This window comes from Acartia tonsa, chromosome 12 (genome assembly GCF_053477335.1).
Source record: "Acartia tonsa isolate MP-2025a chromosome 12, ASM5347733v1, whole genome shotgun sequence".
NCBI classification, from domain to species: Eukaryota; Metazoa; Arthropoda; class Copepoda; order Calanoida; family Acartiidae; genus Acartia; species Acartia tonsa.
This window is the reverse complement of record NC_137271.1, coordinates 8,577,997-8,596,326: the sequence shown is the minus strand read 5'-3', so window position 1 is coordinate 8,596,326 and position 18,330 is coordinate 8,577,997. Positions and strand designations below refer to the sequence as shown.

Here is an 18,330-nt window from a genome sequence, read left to right as displayed (position 1 = left end):
AAAGGTTTTATTGTTGAGTTGGAATTGACTAAGTATAGTCTAAACAAGGATTACAACATTCATAAATCAACTAAACTTATATAAATGAAAAATGGCAAGAACTAGAGCGAACAAAGCTACTTGAATTTCAGCGAAAATTACGTTCAAACTTGAAACCAGTATGAATATGACTTTATAAGCCCTACTATTTAAAACCAAAATAGTAAAAAATTTACTTTCTTGTCCAATATTCAGATAGAAAATATTTTTTTTTGCCTACAACGTTTCGTAGTGTCAAAATACATCTTTTTTAGCTTTCACTAACATAGAATAATTGCTATGCTAATAATGAAGATATGGATGTAGAATATACGTGGATATTATGACAGGGTAAAACTTGTCATCAATTTAGGTTACTAACATGGAATTTGTTGATTGGTTAGTTCGTTCTTTCAGAAGGAGGGGAGGGAATGGGGTAAAGTGGTGTAATAATATATAATTTAATGAAGAGCAGTTTTTTTTATCCCTCTTATCACCTTCCCTGTTAATTCTACTAAATCAAGGATGCCATCATCCATGAAAGCGAAGGACAAACGAACACTATCACTTGAAGAGTGTCAGAACTAAATAAGCAGAATATTGATGCATAATGTTAAACAAAAATGTAAGTAAATTTGTTGAAAAACTGTTTAAATACATTACGATGAATCGGATGATTTTAACTGAAATTTTTTTTTTGAAAAAAAAAGTAAAAAATTAACATGTTTAAAATGGACGTAGGAACAGTCTGGTAACGATTACAGAGTTGCTACGCTTTCTAAATCGTATCTAACTACTACAGGAATCATCATGCAAAGTTAGAACTCGTTAGGACAATTCTAAAATGCCTAAATTGACGGACGGACGGACGTACGTCACGACCCTAATTGCAGAAAAGCTTCACTTGCAATAAAAAGCATTAGCTGCTTATTTATAAAATAACTGTTAAGGCTTCTAATTTTAAAACAATAAAAAATTTAATTCTATTTTAGTTTGCCAAAAGTGAAGGTTGAAGAAAAAGTAAATGGACCAAATACAGGAATATGAAAATAGGTGCAAAATTCCTTTTTTGTAATATGTTTATATGAGGTGAATATAAGAGTGGAGATTAATGGATCAGTAATATTTGACATAAAATCACTTCACATAAATTCATTTCACATAAAACATTTGACATAAAGTATCATTTGACATAAACTCATTTGACATAAAGGTACATTTGACATAAAAACGTTTCACATAAACTCATTTGGCATAAAGGTACATTTGGCATAAAGATACATTTCATATAAAGGTATACTTGACATAAAGGTACATTTGACATAAAGGTACATTTCACATAAAGGTACACTTGACATAAAGGTACATTTCACATAAAGGTACCCCGAGCATGGCAACCGGTGAACAGAATCTCAGTTCTGCACCACAAGCCTTGCACGACTGAAGTTCCCATGTCTATACAGTCATATTTATATGAAAATATTTTTAGAAGATTTTTGAATTTTTTTTGAAGATTTTCTTTTAATAATAAATAAAAATTTCTAAAATCTTTAAAAAAAAATGGAAAATCTTCAAAAAAAAATTCAAAAATCTGCTAAAAATATTTTCATATAAATATGACTGTATAGGCATGGGAACTTCAGTCGTGCGAGGCTTGTGGTGCAGAACTGAGATTCTGTTCACCGGTTGCCATGCTCGGGGAAAAAAATGACAACCTCAGGTAGACTTTGAAATGCATCTTTATGTGAAACGTTTTATGCCAAGTGTACCTTTATGTCAAATGTACCTTTATGCCAAGTGTACCTTTATGTCAAACATACCTTTATGTCAAATGTACCTTTATATCATATGTACCTTTATGTCAAATGTACCTTTATGTGAAACCTTTTTTTTATGTGAAATGTACCTTTATGGCAAATGTACCTTTATGGCAAATGTTTTTATGTCAAATGTACCTTTATGTGAAGTGATTTTATGTCAAATGTTTTATGTGAAATGGATTTATGTTAAATGATATTATGTCAAATATTACTGATCCGAGATTAATAAAGGGGGGAGGTAGGTTGTGCTAAAAATCGGTAAAGGTGTGAATTTAAAGGCTTAAAAATAGTAGTAGAACGATAATATTCACTAAATGTGTGTATTTCTTATTGAAAAGAACTATAAACAATTTTTTTTTAAAGTTAACATAAATTTCATTGTTCTACTACTGTTTTTAACCTAAAACTCACAACCTTTACGGATTTTTAGCGCAACCTACTACTCCATTGCATTGTAAAGATCCTTTTTAAAAGCGAAGTTTTTCTATACTTAGAGTCAGTCCACCCGTACGTACGGAACGGATAGCTCTTTTCGTTAATTTATGCATGTTAGTATTGTCTTATCAAATTCAAACTTTGCATGGTGATTCCTGCGGGTGGCTTATTTGTATATTAATATTTTAACCTAACCTAACCTAGCCTGTATAGAAATTCATAGTTAACTTAATATTTTAGACACTCCTAAATTTGTCCTTGAATGATATAATAGTTATTTCTCGCATCGTATTATAAACGGCTTTCCGCGGATATAGAATGTACAATTATAAGATTAAAACTAGTTTTTTTAGCCCCGAGGTGCCGGAGGCACCTGCTAAAAAAACTGGGTTAAATCTTATGATTGTACATTTTTATATTCGTAGAAAGCTGGATATAATACGGTGCTAGACATAGTTTTTTCGTATGGATGAGAACCGGTTCCTATCCACCGGATTCGAATGAATACGAGAAAAAATTTTATTCGTAATGATATAATTGTCTATATTTCTATGCAGGTTACATATCCCTGTTTCCCAAGGAAAAAAGGTCAAGATCAATGGTTTGTGAAAATCAATAACTACTACAGGGGTTGGATTCTCGTAGATTTTAAAGAAAAAAAGGATGACAACATCCATAAAAGCGAAGCACAGAAACGGTAGGACAAACGGACATTGATACTTGTATAGTGTCAGAACTGAATAATCAGAATATAAATGTGTAAGAGTCAAAGCAAAATTGTAAGTAAATTTGTTGAAAAACAGATTGATTCAGGATAATGTATATGGACATACTTACATTTTTAGGACTTGATTATAGAGTTGCTTCGCTTATTACATTATACTTTGTTGTCCAAGGAATCAATATACCAAAAATCAGATCAATCAGATGATTAGATCACATAAAAATTTGTTGTTAAAAAAGTAAAAAAATCGACATGTTTAAAATGGACGTACGGGCATTTTGGTGATGATTATAGAGTTGCTACGCTTTCTAAATCGTACCTAACTATTAAAGGAATCACCATGCAAAATTTGAAATCGATAGGACAATTCTAACATGCCTAAATTAACGAAAAAAGCTATCCGTTACGGACGGACGTACGGACGTTCGGACGTACGGACGGACCGACCCTAATTATAGAAAAGCTTCGTTTTTAAAAAGTCCCCAAGCCACATAAATGACTAGAGAGCCAGAGAGAGGGGAAACAATGGGCTGTTTATTACTCTAGTCCCCAAAGTTTCATAACAACGTTTTTTATTCGTTGGCTTATAAACTTTTGAGACTTTGGTGAATTTTGATTAGTTGATAAATAAAGTTGAGTGTTCAAACGTTTCAACCACTAATTTTTTTCTAAAGAAAGGGTAATTTTGTTTGTCATCATTGAGGATGTGGATTAACTAATCGTTCATTGTCTTATCCCTGTAGATCCCTGCGAGAGAGTATTGAAAAAAATTCTAATTGGTGGAAGAACCGAACACTTATAGATGCCTTTTTATCAAAGACATAAAAAAAATAATAGAACATCAGGAGCTTTGGTCTAAGAATAAAGTCCTTGTGGGCAGCGTTATTATATTTCAAGAGTCTTAAAAAGTTTATATGACCTCTAGGGGGCTGGGTGTCACATTGGGTTCTAGGCCTTTAGAAGTTTATATACTTTACGAACCAAAACCCTAAAACCTAACATATTCTAGGCTTCCCTCAAAATTGTATAATATTTTGTTCAGTGATTTTAAAATTTTTTAAATTTTATAGAATCTTATTTACTATTTAACAATTCAAAATATTTAGAATATTCTCCATTTGAAAAATTACAATTGAACGCTTTGGCAAAAATAACTTGTTTATTTCTAAACCACGAAATTTCACAGTTTTCTCGAAGACTGCAAAACAGTTTATTGGTAGATAGATAAATCATGAAATGAAAAAATAGAAATGAAAAATACAATAAAATATGAATAAGAAAGTAGTTAAATAGATAGATAGATAAAAAGATTGATACATAGATACATAGAAAAGATAGAAAGATAGAACGATAGAAATTGAAATAGAGAGATAGATAAGTAGATAGAAATATAATAGATAGAAAGATAGATAGATAAAAAGATAGAAGGACAGAAAGAAACAAAGGATTTTATAAATAGATAGGAAGAAAGAAAGATAAAAGGATTTTATAAATAAATGGGATAGAAAAATAGATATCAAAAGATGGAAATTAAAACAGAGAGAATTTTAAAATTCACAGATACATGAACGATTGGTTGTGGCAAAATAACAAATAGATAGATAGAAATTTTAATAGTACAACTCATAGACGTCCAAATGGGGGGGTAATGGGGTAATTACCCCCCCCCCCAATATTTTTTCATTTTACCCCCCCCCCCATTTAAAATTTACCCCTTCCATGGGGGGTAAGGCACCCCCAAACATTTAGGAAGAAAATTTTACCCCCCCCCCAAAAAAAAAACGAATTATCCCCCCCCCCTTAAAAATTTTTACCCCCCACAAAATAAAAAGCTTGGACGCCCCTGGTACAACTACTTAATCATTTCAAAACCACAAAAATTTTAAAAGTTGATTTTTTCTTCAAGGAAACAATATTTGCTAAGATCTTTAATCGATCTAGGCTTGTTTTTTTAGGTATAATTTGTTTAACAAATACTTAATAGGTTAAAAAATATTGGTTAAATTAAGAATAATTAAATATCGCATCGTATTATAGACAGCTTTCCGCGAGAATTAGAATAAAAATATTATATCGGGGCTAATAATACTGGTATTAATTTATGAATTTTATTTTAATATTGTCTGTATTACGATTATATACATAATTTTTCAGTAAGGCTGAGAACACGGTCTAATCCAGTGGATATAAATCGAGATCGAAGCCATACTGGAAAATATTGTAGAAGGACGCACTAAAAAGGCAAAATAAATTAAACAAAAAATGTTCTGGGGGTGTTGATCTATTCTCCATTGCCCTTTCCCTGTATCCCTGAGAAAAATAAGATTGGCACACTTTAACGTTACAATTTTGCAATGGCCGTTCAGCAATTTAGGAATAAGTAAATCAATAAAATCATCTCCCCTCAATTTTCTAAATCTATCTTTCACCGCATGTTCCTAGGGTTAATGATTTAAAATTGTTGACTATATAATTTTATCTTGCACTCTATGTTTGCGTTAGATTCTGCCTCTAGCAACATATTCTTATGTTAATTATCTAGTATCAATGCTTTATATAAAACTATGTCATTTGTAAATATTCATAATCTGTCATTATCACTGTATTTATTATATTGACTAAAATAAATACTTTTTAGCATGTACTTTTAATTTCGACCATTTTACTTAGATTTACAGACATATCTTCCTACCCAAATACATTTACATGCTTACATGCTACCTAGGCAGTATTTCACTAAATTGGTAGGAATATTTCTGCCTTTTAACTTAAAAATTTAAATCTATAATCTGGGTATTTTGCTATTATTTTATTTCATTTATACTATAAATATTTACTTGGGTTCTAAGTGTTGTTGGATAGGCAAAAATTTCATATATTTTAAGTTATGTATCATAGTTTACTGTGCCCTTTCAACTCAATTTAGCTTGTTTTTTTTCTGTCAATTTGTCTTTTTCTTTCAAAATTTTTCGTTCCATTTATCTCTGTTAAAAATTTAGCTTTCGGTTGTCTCATTTTGAATCTAAATGTTCAAATAGTAAATTATCTCAAGAACAGGAAAATTTTTGTCCATAAGAAACGCAGCTACATCAAATTATAAGAGAACAGTAATGGGTTTTCAATTAAGGCTTTGAAACCAATTAATATCCGTTGGATTAGAACCGGTTTATAGATATACTAGTGGCTTCGCCCCTAGCCTCTAGGGGCTTTGCCCCAAGAGGTATAATTACATCTTCTATTACTTACCCAGCAGAACGGATCACAAATTTTCGCACCTACCCAGCAGGAAAACATTTTGCGATTAAATTCGCAAAATTCGTAAAATTCGTAAAGGGATAGTTTCACGAAGTGCATTTTTTAAAAAAATAGTGAACTGTAAGTTTTTTCTATTTTAAATAACGTAGTAGTGCTTAATATAAAGTTATTGATTAAAATTAAAAGATTTGACCAGGGATTTTCCTTAAAAAATGAGTTTTTCATTTTTATTTTCAACTTCGTTGCATGTTATATATGGCAAAAACTTTTTTGTCATAAATACAACTTTAGATAGCATTTACCAGTTAAAACTTTTTATACTACAAAATACACATAACAACAAAGAATGACCAATAAACTATTTAAAATAGTACTTAGAGTAGTGATCTTTCTATGTCTTAGTAGAATATATTAGGCATTGGATAGATATGATTGTGATAAAGAATTTTAACATTGACCTGACCGAACTTTTTTTATTTGACAATATCTAAAAAAGTTAGTGATTTGCAACATAAATTACATGAGAATGGTCTTTATATATATATATATATGTTGTATGGTTAGTTGGTATTTCCGCGTGAGATAATGTGTATATTGTAAGTAAACCGGACGGTTTTCTATATTTTTTAAAAAGAATCTATAGAAAACCTGTCCTATAATGAACCGGATGTTATTTTTTATGTTTTTTAAGTAACTTGTCCCAAGGGGAACCCCTGTTCAATTTTTTTATAACTCTTGTGAAATATGTGGAAAAAGATTCTCTGATATTGGTGTTTTGGCTATACATATTTGGAAAAAAAAGACCATTCTCATGTAATTTATGTGGCAAATCACTTTAACTTTTTTTGATATTGTCAAATAAAAGAAGTTTGGTCTGGTCAATGTTAAAAATTCTTTAACATATAATCATATCTATCCAATGCCTAATATATTCTACTAAGACATATAAAAGTTCACTACTCTAAGTACCTTAACTGTTTAAATACACTTCGTAGAACTATCCCTTTTGTAAAATTCGTAAAATTTGTAAAAAAAAAATGGGGGGGGGAATTTTTTGTTTTTGGGGGGGTTGGGGGTGTCCCACCCCCCAAGAAAATAGCTTAAAACCACCGCAGGACCAATAGGTATATACCCTGAAGAGTAGAATCCAATCGATTCAGTGGTTACCGAGATCTTAAGCTTCAGACGGACGGAGAGACAGACGGACGGACAGACGGACGGACAGACGGACGGATGGACAGACATCAAGCTACTTTGTATTATAGATATGCTGAATAAATTATGTATAGCATCGTATTACAGACAAAAATCATTAAATCGATAACAGGTTTGTTGACCTAAGACTTCGGCCACTCGGGGATTATAAAACTGGTTTGACCTCTCATCTTTTTTAATATTCACGAAAAGCTGTATATAACACCATGCGATAAATAACTAATACAGTATTAATGCAGAAATCATTAACAGTAAAAAGTATCTAAATATAATATATCAACTATTGTGACTGTGTGTGTGTGTGTGTGTGTGTGTGTGTGTAATGAGTATGTGTCTGTGTGTACGGGTACGATGATCTTTTAGTGACCCATATCATGTCATAGAGGAGCTGCGCTTCTTAAAAAAACCGCACACATAAAAAGGCTTAAATGAGATTTTAACAACAGTATTTAGGCTAAAACTAAATTTTCGTTGTGCTACAAAAAAATATATTTCATCTTAGCCTAAAACTCATATATAAAGCTTTTTAGAAACAAGGCATATTTGAAAGAGATATCAATAACATGCAACTTTAAATGTTAAAAACTGACTGGATTAACGAACTGACCAATTTATGACAGGGCAAATAGCAACCTAGATTGACGATAATTTTCCCCCTGTCATAATATCCACGTATATTCTACATCCAATCTTTAACATCTCTACTTTGAAAACATGATTTTTTAATGCCCCTCCTAATAAAAGAAAAGACAACAGTAAAAGAATCAAATTTATAGAAAAAAGAAAAAGAAATTAGCCAAAGAAATTCGCAGCCATTAAAACTGGTTTAATTATCCATGAAGGTAGAATAATGATTAGAATGTACAAGGTAACATTGTCTAATGAATTAAAGGGTAATTTTGTTTATCATAGCACATTAATTTATATATCGTCAACTAGCGATGCGCGCGCCCTTACTTATTTTAATAGGGTATTTAGCAAAAGGGCATAAATAGCCTAAATCCATCCCAGGTCCTATATATAGCTTCCCTAAAAAGGTGGTTGTCGAGATCTTAGAGAACATACAGGAAAAATAATTTACAATAGAATTGTCGGGAATAGTCCATTTAGTGGCAACGCCCCTTAAGGGGCGATTCATCGTAATTTTAAAATGGCTCTTGATAGGTAATTTTAGATTATATTAAGTTATATTGGGTTAGGCGATTGCCCCACAGGATTAGGCAATTGGCCCCGCAGGGTTAGAGCCCCCCGCAGAAGCTAGAAATAGGAGAAATGCTACTGTGAAATAAAAAACGAAGAAACGCCTCTTTAGGAGCGTTGCCACGAAAGGAACTATATCCTAACTGTCCTATCCATTCATCGCTGAAAGTTACAGATTCACAAAAATTTTGCCTCCAGCATATTTTAACATTTTATTGTGATGAATTTTTATATATTTATTCAGTGGTAGCCAGGGATGTAATGATGGAATGAGAATTTGTTCTCCCCAAGTTTTTATTTTATTATATAAACTAGAAAGGGGTATAGTCCCTTTCGTAACATCGCACCTTATGTGGCGAATCTTCGTATTTTTCACAGTAGCTTTTCTCCTATTTCTAGTCCCTGGGGGGCCAATTACCTAACCCTGTGGGGCAATCACCTAACCCAATATGACCTAACCTAATATAAAATACCCTATAAAAAGCCATTTTAGAAATACGACGAATCGCCCCTTATGGAACGATGTTACGAAAGGGACTATTCCACTAGAAAGGTTTATCTTAAGGTTTGTCTGAAGCTTAAGATCTTAATAAAAACTGAATCGATCAGGTTTTTCATTTCAGAAAAGCTCCACATAGGTCTTCTAATATGATGTATACTATTTTATATTCAAATTTAGGTCTTTATGGTTTTAAGCTATTTTTCTAGCCCTTCCCTGTCCCTTCGAGCACAGATCCCCTAGATGTTAAGTGCACAGCCGCTAATTGTTAATAATCCACATTGAATATTCATCCCATCTTTTATGAAGGTGGATTACTTTGGTAAAAAGGGGTTTTTACATAGTAATATATTTCTGTTCTATGAAAGGTTTTTCTGTATCTAACTGTAAATTATTTCTAAACCATTCCTTTACCTAACTAAGCTGCGGTAACGTAAATGGCAGAAAATATTATTCCAAATGTCATTGTCATGCCCAATTATCCAATAAAGGCCAGAATCCTCTTTTTTATACTGAAATGAGGAACCAATTACCCCCTCGAATTTAAGTTCTAAAATCGTAGAAATTCGCTATACCAGAATTTGATCAAAACTGCTGTTCCAGCTACTACTTAAATTAAACAGTCTCCTTCTTACTACAGGGTTTATTTTCAGTAGAAGAGTTGTGGGGGAGGGGGGAGTTTCCAACTTCATTACATGACATTTTATCCAATAAAGTTTAACATTTACGATTTACTTTGTTAGCTACTCTAAAACTCACTCTGTCGATATGTTATCCAGTCCAAACTCATAACTTCTGTTAAATTTAAAAGCTGCTTCTTTTCTACATTATAAGCTACAAAAGACTTAACTTTACAAACTTGTAGATCTATTAATATTGCTAAAACGGATTTTCGAATTTTCTTGAATATTCTTTCAATGGATATCATCATCCTTGTTTTTAAAAAAAATCTTTCGGGTACATTATATTTTAAAAGAAAGAATATTAAATTACTTGCCTTTGTTTTATTATATACTTTACAAAAAGATAATTTTATGAGCTCAGAAAAGTTAATTTTGGTGGAATAAGTAACCTGAATTGAAACTGTTTTGCTACTTTATTATTTAAATATAATGCCCTGCTTTCAATTAATGCATGCTTTAACTGTAATCACTAAAGAAAGTGATGAAATATAAATATTTCATTTTAGGATTTTTGTGTTCTTACTACAACTTTCTAATCCAAAAAATTAAATAATTAAAATCTATTTAAAACTGAGAGTCATACATCTAACAATGTAGAACTAATATCTTACCTTATTGTCTCTTTGAGTAGGTCTGGTTGACCGCTGGCTATCCCAACCGGGCTGTGACCGGGCCGTGACCGTTGGTTGACCGCATCGACCTGACCGCCAATGCTCGCTGTAGATGACCGGGGTGACCGGGAACTCTCAACAGCATTGTTGTTGTTGTTATTGCTGATAACCTAAAAACAGGAATAAGGTATAACCAACAAGCTAAATAAATCAAAAATAACATTTGGGGGGAGAGGGGGGGGGGGGGCAGATGTAATCAATACTACTCTGTGTTGACCCCAAACGACAGCTTAAACTCATTTATAGATTTCGTATTTTTTTCCAAGGATGATGAATTCAGACAGCCAGACACACGAACATTGATAGTTAAAGAGTTTTACCATTATACCAAATCGTCTTAGGATTTGCCATAACAAAAATTAAGGTAATAGGAAAATGCACATAACAATTTGAAAGCTGTTACAAAGATTCTTTTTGATCCAATATGGCTTCAAACCCAATTATTATCCGCTGGATTAGAAAAGGATCTCAGCCATATAAAAAAATCATGTATAGCTGACAAATTTCCACAAATATTCGAATAAAAATCGTAAAATTAATACAAATATTGATGATAGCCCTGGCATCGCCCCCTCTTGACTAGCAAGGCAGACCTTTTTAATCTCATTATTTATCATTTCAATATCCGCGGAAAGATGTCAATAATACAATGGAATAAATAACTATTATAGGAAGATAGAGACTGCCGTTTTAGAGGTCTTACTTACCTTCGAAGCTCGTGAAACTTTGGCATTTTTTCTGTTGTTGTTCTCAACTGTTGAGGTCGAATTTACTCGATTATTGTTTGTAGACACTCGATTCACTAAGAATTTGATAATGATTAAGGTTTATAATAAACAGTAAAATTTCTGGGATAAGACAATTGCCAATAAATTTATGTACATCCCAAATGATGAAATACAATATAACCCCTTCTATACGTTAAAATTAGAGGTTGAAACGTTTGAACTCACAACTTAATGAAGCAACCAATCAAAATTCGGTAAATACCCCAAAGTTAGGCCAACGAATAAGAATATCTTTTTTTTATAATACTTTGAGGACTAGTGTAATAAACAGCCCATTGTCCCCTCTTTCTGGTAAAAATTTCATTTAGGCAAACATTGCCAAGAAATCTATGGAGAACCTGTGCCGACTTTCAATTAGGTTATAAAATATCAGCCAATAGCGTCTGAAATATAAATAAAAGAGCAGAAAGCAATTTACTAACTGACGAAGAAGGTCCTCACCATTTGGACATATAGTTGTCTAGATTTTACATCTATTCTTATACTTCTATACAACAGACAAGGACATATCCTATTGAATCATTTAGGTTTATCTTTATCAAATGTGCCTGAAGTTGATTTAGAAGTTGAATTAGCTGTTGTTCTGGACGCTGTTGTTGCGGTTGACGGAGTTGTCGTCTTCTGCAGGCTAAACAAATAGATAGATAGTTAGCAGGGATCTAAAGGGATAAGACAAAGGCCGATGTACATCAACCAATCAAAATTCAATAAAAGTCCCAAAAGTTGTTAGGTCAATGAAATAGAAAACACTACCATGAAACTTTGGGGACTAGTGTAATTAACAACCCCAATGTCTCCTCCCTACCTGGTTTTAATTTCAGAATATGAGCGCAGCCATTTTAAAAGTATTGTCCTAGATTTGGTGCAAATAATAATGTAAGTACATATACTTTAAAGTTAAGATAAAAATATATTATTCCTTCGTGTAATCATTTATTATAACAATAATATAATAATGTCCAAAAGTAGCGCAGAAACAACAATAAAATAAATAAATAAAAAATAAAACTAAATTTTTATAAAAAAAACTTAAACCACGCTTTAAATAATGTTCGTTGAGTAGACGGACGGACAGACATGCCTCAGTTATAGAATAGCTGGGCTATTAAAAATTTTGTGTTTACATATTACATCAAAATTTCTGTTAAAAGATTTAATTTGTCACTGTCATTAATGCAATTATAACGAGGTTAATTATAGCCAATAGTAGCAAAGCCTAATTATTAGAATCATCCTTAAAATAAAGTGGAATGGTTTTAGGTTATTTTGATTTTAGATTTTTTTGTAGGATGGTTTCAGTCTAGTTGTATGTATCCTATACAGCACCTTTGACTACAGAGCCCCCTATATACGTGGGGCGCCGCCGCTAGTACTTATAATAAAGTAGGGTCTGTGTTTGTGTGTACCGAATGTTCTCGTTAACCACTGAACCGATATGATTCTCAGGGTAGCTTCTACTAGGTTCTAGGAAGGTTTATAATTATTTTAGGGGAGGGTACCACCCATACCTAAATAGATACTGCCTCCCCCCCCCCCCCCCGTTTAAGTGCGCCCAGAGGCCTCTAGGGGCTTAGCCGCTAGATATAAATATAGCATTAAAACAACAGGAATCTTAAGGGATAAGACAATGGACAAAAAGTTTTAGAACACCCTAAATTGTGTTTAACAAAATCAATCCTTCTATAGATGAAAATCATAAGTGCAACTGCTGGTTTGTACCAACCAATCAAAAGCCAAAAACTTTGTGTACCGATAAAAATTACGGACCAATGTCCCCTCCCTCCCAGATTAACTATTATTTAAAATTTCAATTTCAAAGATGCTAGGTGCTTGATATTTTGTTTACTTTATTATGCAAAAAGTTTTTTAATTAAAAAATATTTACTTAAAACTACTTGTTTATCAATGGCAAATTACAAAAAATATTAAATAACAAAGGATGTTACTAGCCTAGCTACTCTATAGTTATGATACATTCATCGTTAAGTACACTGGTTGTTACTAGAATTTTTTACTTATTTTGAAATAAATGTCTAAACCTAAATAATGACGACAATTTATCCATTATTGAAAACAGAAAGACGTATATAGCTTATAGAGTAGCTTCTCCACATTTATAGCATTTGTAGCATTTATATACGAAGTAAGGAATAACAAACAAATAATTGAACTAGAATTGCTTTGCTTCTAAAATTAGAATAATTTAGTAATACAAGTGAATTTTAAACGTACATATGTTTTTTATATAATTTTTATGGCTTAATTTTGGATAATAAATCTTAAATACATAATTACTTTCTTCCTTATTTAACAATTTTATTTATAATATGTTAAGAATTTTATATACTAGGTTTGTAAAACATTTACGTTTGTGAATTTAAATCATCTATCTTTCATAGTTAAAAGTCAAATTAGTAATAAGTCAACTTTCATTGAATTATTTTTGCTACTTTTTCTTTAAAAACTTTCCTGGTATAAAATACAACCCGGTCTTAGGCAAAATATTTTTAATTTAAGTCTGTCAAACGGCAGACTAACATGTCCTGAATATAAAGTATCTGCGCTACTGTAGACGTCATAGACGTCCAAGGTGGGGAGAAAAGGGGTGTTTAACCCCCCTCAAACGATAAAACCCCTCATTACATCCCCCTCAAACCATTAAAACACCTCATTTTACCCTTCTCCTCCCCCCCCCCAAAAAAAAACAAACAAACTTGGACGTACCTGGTTTTGGTGACTGAGGTTTTCTTTACAGGATTGGGGCCTCCAGAAATACCTGAAAAATTAACAAAATATTATTTACCAGTTCTTTAACCTATGTACTGGCCTATAAAAGAGGTAGTAAGGGGGAGATGGATGCCACCACATAATATCAATAAAGCTTCCCTGAAAAGTACAACCACCTAGGACAAGAACCGAGATCAATAGCCACAATTAATAGTAACGTAATTCCCTAATTATGTCTCTTTAAACAGGCAACAGTCTCTACGCAGTCTATAAATATTCTACACAGATTCTCTGAACACATACATATAAAAATGATATCTTTCTCTATATTTTTTCCAGTAGAATTTCTGTATTACAGTTTACTGTTCTTTAGAATCTTGTCCATGCCCAAGCATTCGCCGCAAATAAAGTGTGTGTCCCTTCAATCCCGTATATAAACATATAAACAAAGTCTTTCTTATTCGCTATAAATCACAAAAGCAAATAATTAGGAATAGGTGTTCACTCAGGGATCTAAAGGGATAAGACACGGGCCGACTAATTGAAGTACATCCTCAATGTTAATACACAAAATTACCCCTTCTATAGAAAAAAAATCGTGGTTGAAACGTTTGAACACTCAACTTAATAAACCGACAAATCAAAAACCACGGAATATATTAAAAATTATTAAGCAAACGAATAAGAAAACGTTATTATAAAACCTTGGGGACTTGTGTCATTAACAGCCCATTCTCTCTTACTTATTTCTTGAAATAACATCCACTTTCACCCTTTCTCTCTTACATTTCAAAAAAATTAACAATAAATGTACAAGTATAGATGTATTTAAGATAATCCTCTTTTCGTCTGCCATGACATCAAATAGCTTTTTATTATTTTGTAGGGACTTGTCTGTGTTTATATTTTCGACGCTATTAGCTGATTTCATAGATCCCATGCGAAATCGATCCTAGCCTTGTGGTCAGTTACATATACCTCATGCCCCCAGTTTCTTTTACTTTAATATTCTAACAAGTAAAAGCCAAATTAATTTCCACATGCTATTCATTCCTTCTGGTGTTCACTGCTATTTGTTAATTGTGAAACAAAGGAGAATGTAAAATTTGTGCTGTTGACATAATTTGCGGGTATGATGTCTTTTTAGTACGATACATCTGCAGAAGTGTATGCGCACCCAACAAAAAATGGTATATCTTGACTTTGACCGTGAAGCATTTTACATTTTTAGGGATGCTCAAAAAATTTAGTTATTGAAATCATACGTTCAACTGTCAATTAAAGTTTTTTTGAAGTTTCCCTCAGAATCCAATTGTTCCAATGGTTGGAAAGATCTTAAGCATCAGATGGATAGACACTTCTGTACTTTTGTATTGCAAACTAGTGGATTTGCCCCTAAAGGCCTCTAGGGCCACTTGAGATTGTAGGAAGTTGAATCCCCCCCCCCTTTTTTTTTTAAAATTCTGATAGGAAAAATTACAACAAAATTTTTTATATATATTTTTTTTTTTGGGGGGGGGGGATTAAGGTTTTTTTTTTAATGCAACCATCTCGTAATCAATGTATAAATGGCACTTAGAATTCGAATTTCGATCTGAAATTTTGCATGAGTAATCCTTGGTAGGTCTACTTTCCCTAAATCGAACAAAATGTTAAAAAAGTAACGGCTAACAGCTCAGCCGTTTAGCTGTTTTTTGGCTATTTTTAGGGCAAATCTGTCATAAATTACGTAGAAATCAACTTTTTAAAACATATTTTTGATTTAAATTATGTGAGATGACAAAAAAACATTCATTTTTAGATTTCTAGTACGAGCAACTACCGGCTAGAATATAAATAATAAAAGAGTAATATCTGGAGATAGATTTCATGATAGATTTGCAATGAAAACAGCCAAAAAATGGCTAAACGGCTGAGCTGCCAGCCGTTAGCCATTACTTTTCCAACTTTTTGTTCGATTTAGGGAAAATAGACCCACCAAGGATTACTCATGCAAAATTTCAGATCAAAATTTACCTTTTTCTTGGGTAATTTCTCATTGGAGGGTAGTAGTACTCTCTCCAAAGTAGTTGATAAAATCCCAGTGGCCTATATAGGAGAACCATATCCATTCAGCGGTTAGAGCGATACTTAGTAATGTAGTGAGATTGTTTTTGCTGCACTTGTTACGGACGTAATTGTCCATAGTTTTCAAAAACAATTTTTGGAGGCCCCTAAAATATGCAATTTATCGGGATCTCATTGTAACGCGTATCGACCGAGAATTTTTGGGGCGTTCCTTCATAATAGTTAAAGCTTCAAAAAAAGCAAACTTATTGGTATAGCGTTAAAGATATTTTAACCTTTGCATGGCCTATTTTTCTCAATAATAAAAAATTGGTGCTCTTTGCAAATATGTCACAAATTACTTATGTGATATTAGCAGTATCGTTAATTTGCTATGAAAACGTTTTTTTAGCTGAAGCAATGGAACACTAATTTTAGAACTGCCGTTTTTGGGGATGGGCGATTTTTTTATTCGATTGATGTTGAAGTCAGCTTTTAGTGATATGGCATTTTAAGAAAAAACATTTATGGCCCATTTAACAAAATATCAACATTTAGAGAGAAGGTATTACATTAAACGTATTTAAAAATCATAAGATGATATTTGATAACAAAAACTATCATTTTTGAAACAAATCGTTCTATTTTACAAAATAATTAACATTAATGTAAAATAAATGGTACTAGTAGTAACACAGCTAAAACAGGACAATAAACCGTCAATTATGTTTTTTTTACGTTTGATACAAACGGACGTACTTCCCCCAACATATAAAGTAGCTGCGCTGTATTAAAAACAAATTATCGCTATAGTAATAAAAATACCAATATACCAATGCATATGTCTTGAGACTGCTTTATAACATGGGTAATAAAATTACAATTGTCCTCAAATTTTAGCCAGGGAAGGGAGAGAACAAAGAAGGTAAAATTAATCCTCAACCCTTCCTTCCCCCCATTTCTATAAAGTAAACAAGATAGAAAGATTAATTTACTATAGATAAAGAACTTAAAATAAAACATTAATTTCTTCTAAACGTGGATATATTGACAGGAGATCATTTCTCGTCAATTTAGGTTGTCAATGTAAAACTCATTTATTGGTCAGTTCGTTCATCACAGATTTTAATTTTCAAAAAAACAATTCTCCCCACTTGTGACTGAAATATAGATGCACCTGTTTATAGGTCAAAGCATTCCACTTCTTTAATTCACACAAGATTAAAAATTATAATCAAACTTTTGTTATTATTAAAAAAATGATTTTTCTTACTTTCATTTTGATTTACAAAAAATATCATAAATGCTCCTGTATAATGCTTGAAACTCAGGGATCTAAAGGGATAAGACAATGGACAATACATTGATGCTCATCCCCAATAATGATAAACATACTAACTATTTCTGAACATCAAAATTATTGTCTGAAAAGCTATGAATAAGACAACATGGTTATAAAACATTGGGTAGCAGTGTAATTTACAGTCCAATTTCCCCTCCCTCCTTGCTTAAAACTAAACTTATTAGATAAATCTCTTTGCTAAATTTTAAAAATGGTATCATTGTATGATAAAAGAAATAAAGTTAAAAAGAAAGGATTGTATTGTAACGGTATGTTTTCAGGGAGAGAGGGTACAATGGGCTGTACAATACACTAGTCCTCAAAGTCTTAAAATAACGTTTTCTTATTTGTAAGCTTAACAAACTTGGGCTTTTGTTGTATCTTTATTGGTTGGTTCATCTAGTTGAGTTTCCAAACGTTTCAACCACTAATTCTAATCTACAGAAGGGGTAGTTTTTTGTATCCTCATTGTGGATGTACATCAATTTATTGACCATTGTCTTATACCTTTAGATCCCTGGTATGTTTTACATTCCAAGTAGAATCAAAATTAAATGACAAGTAAAATAGCACATAAAAAATTATCTCAAAAGTGCAAAATTTTTGTTGCAATTTTTATATGTTTAAACTTAATAATTTGTAAGTAGCAAGATTTTTTTTTATCTGAAGCTTAAGATCTGAATAACTACTGAACCGATTAGTTTTTCTATATTAGGCAAGCTTCACAAAGATCATGTAATGGTTTAGGGCAATTTTATTTTCAGATTAAGTCTTGGGTTGGGTTTAAGCTATTTTTTCTAGCTTCCATATGCCCATGCGAATAAAGGCCCTCTAGGAGCGTTGCAGCTAGTATCTTAATAATTTGTAATTATAAAGTCAATGTTTTGATTAACTATTGTTTTCTAAT

The 18,330-nt window shown here is 32.0% G+C and overlaps 1 protein-coding gene across 5 annotated transcripts in view; it reads right to left on the bottom strand.

The window, feature by feature from the left end:
• Positions 1-18,330, bottom strand: part of LOC145334306 (uncharacterized) — a 240,959-nt gene that overhangs the window by 38,658 nt on the left and 183,971 nt on the right. For all 5 annotated transcript variants that reach the window (XR_013884802.1, XM_080179711.1, XM_080179712.1 and 2 more), the window contains exons 49-52: positions 14,033-14,084; positions 11,857-11,936; positions 11,228-11,322; positions 10,461-10,630 (exon numbers count right to left, since the gene is read on the bottom strand). Coding sequence is in view for 4 of the 5 variants with exons in the window: in XM_080179711.1 (XP_080035837.1) it covers positions 10,461-10,630; positions 11,228-11,322; positions 11,857-11,936; positions 14,033-14,084 (397 nt within the window). In the remaining variant the exon portion in view is untranslated. The remainder of the gene's footprint in view (positions 1-10,460; positions 10,631-11,227; positions 11,323-11,856; positions 11,937-14,032; positions 14,085-18,330) is intronic.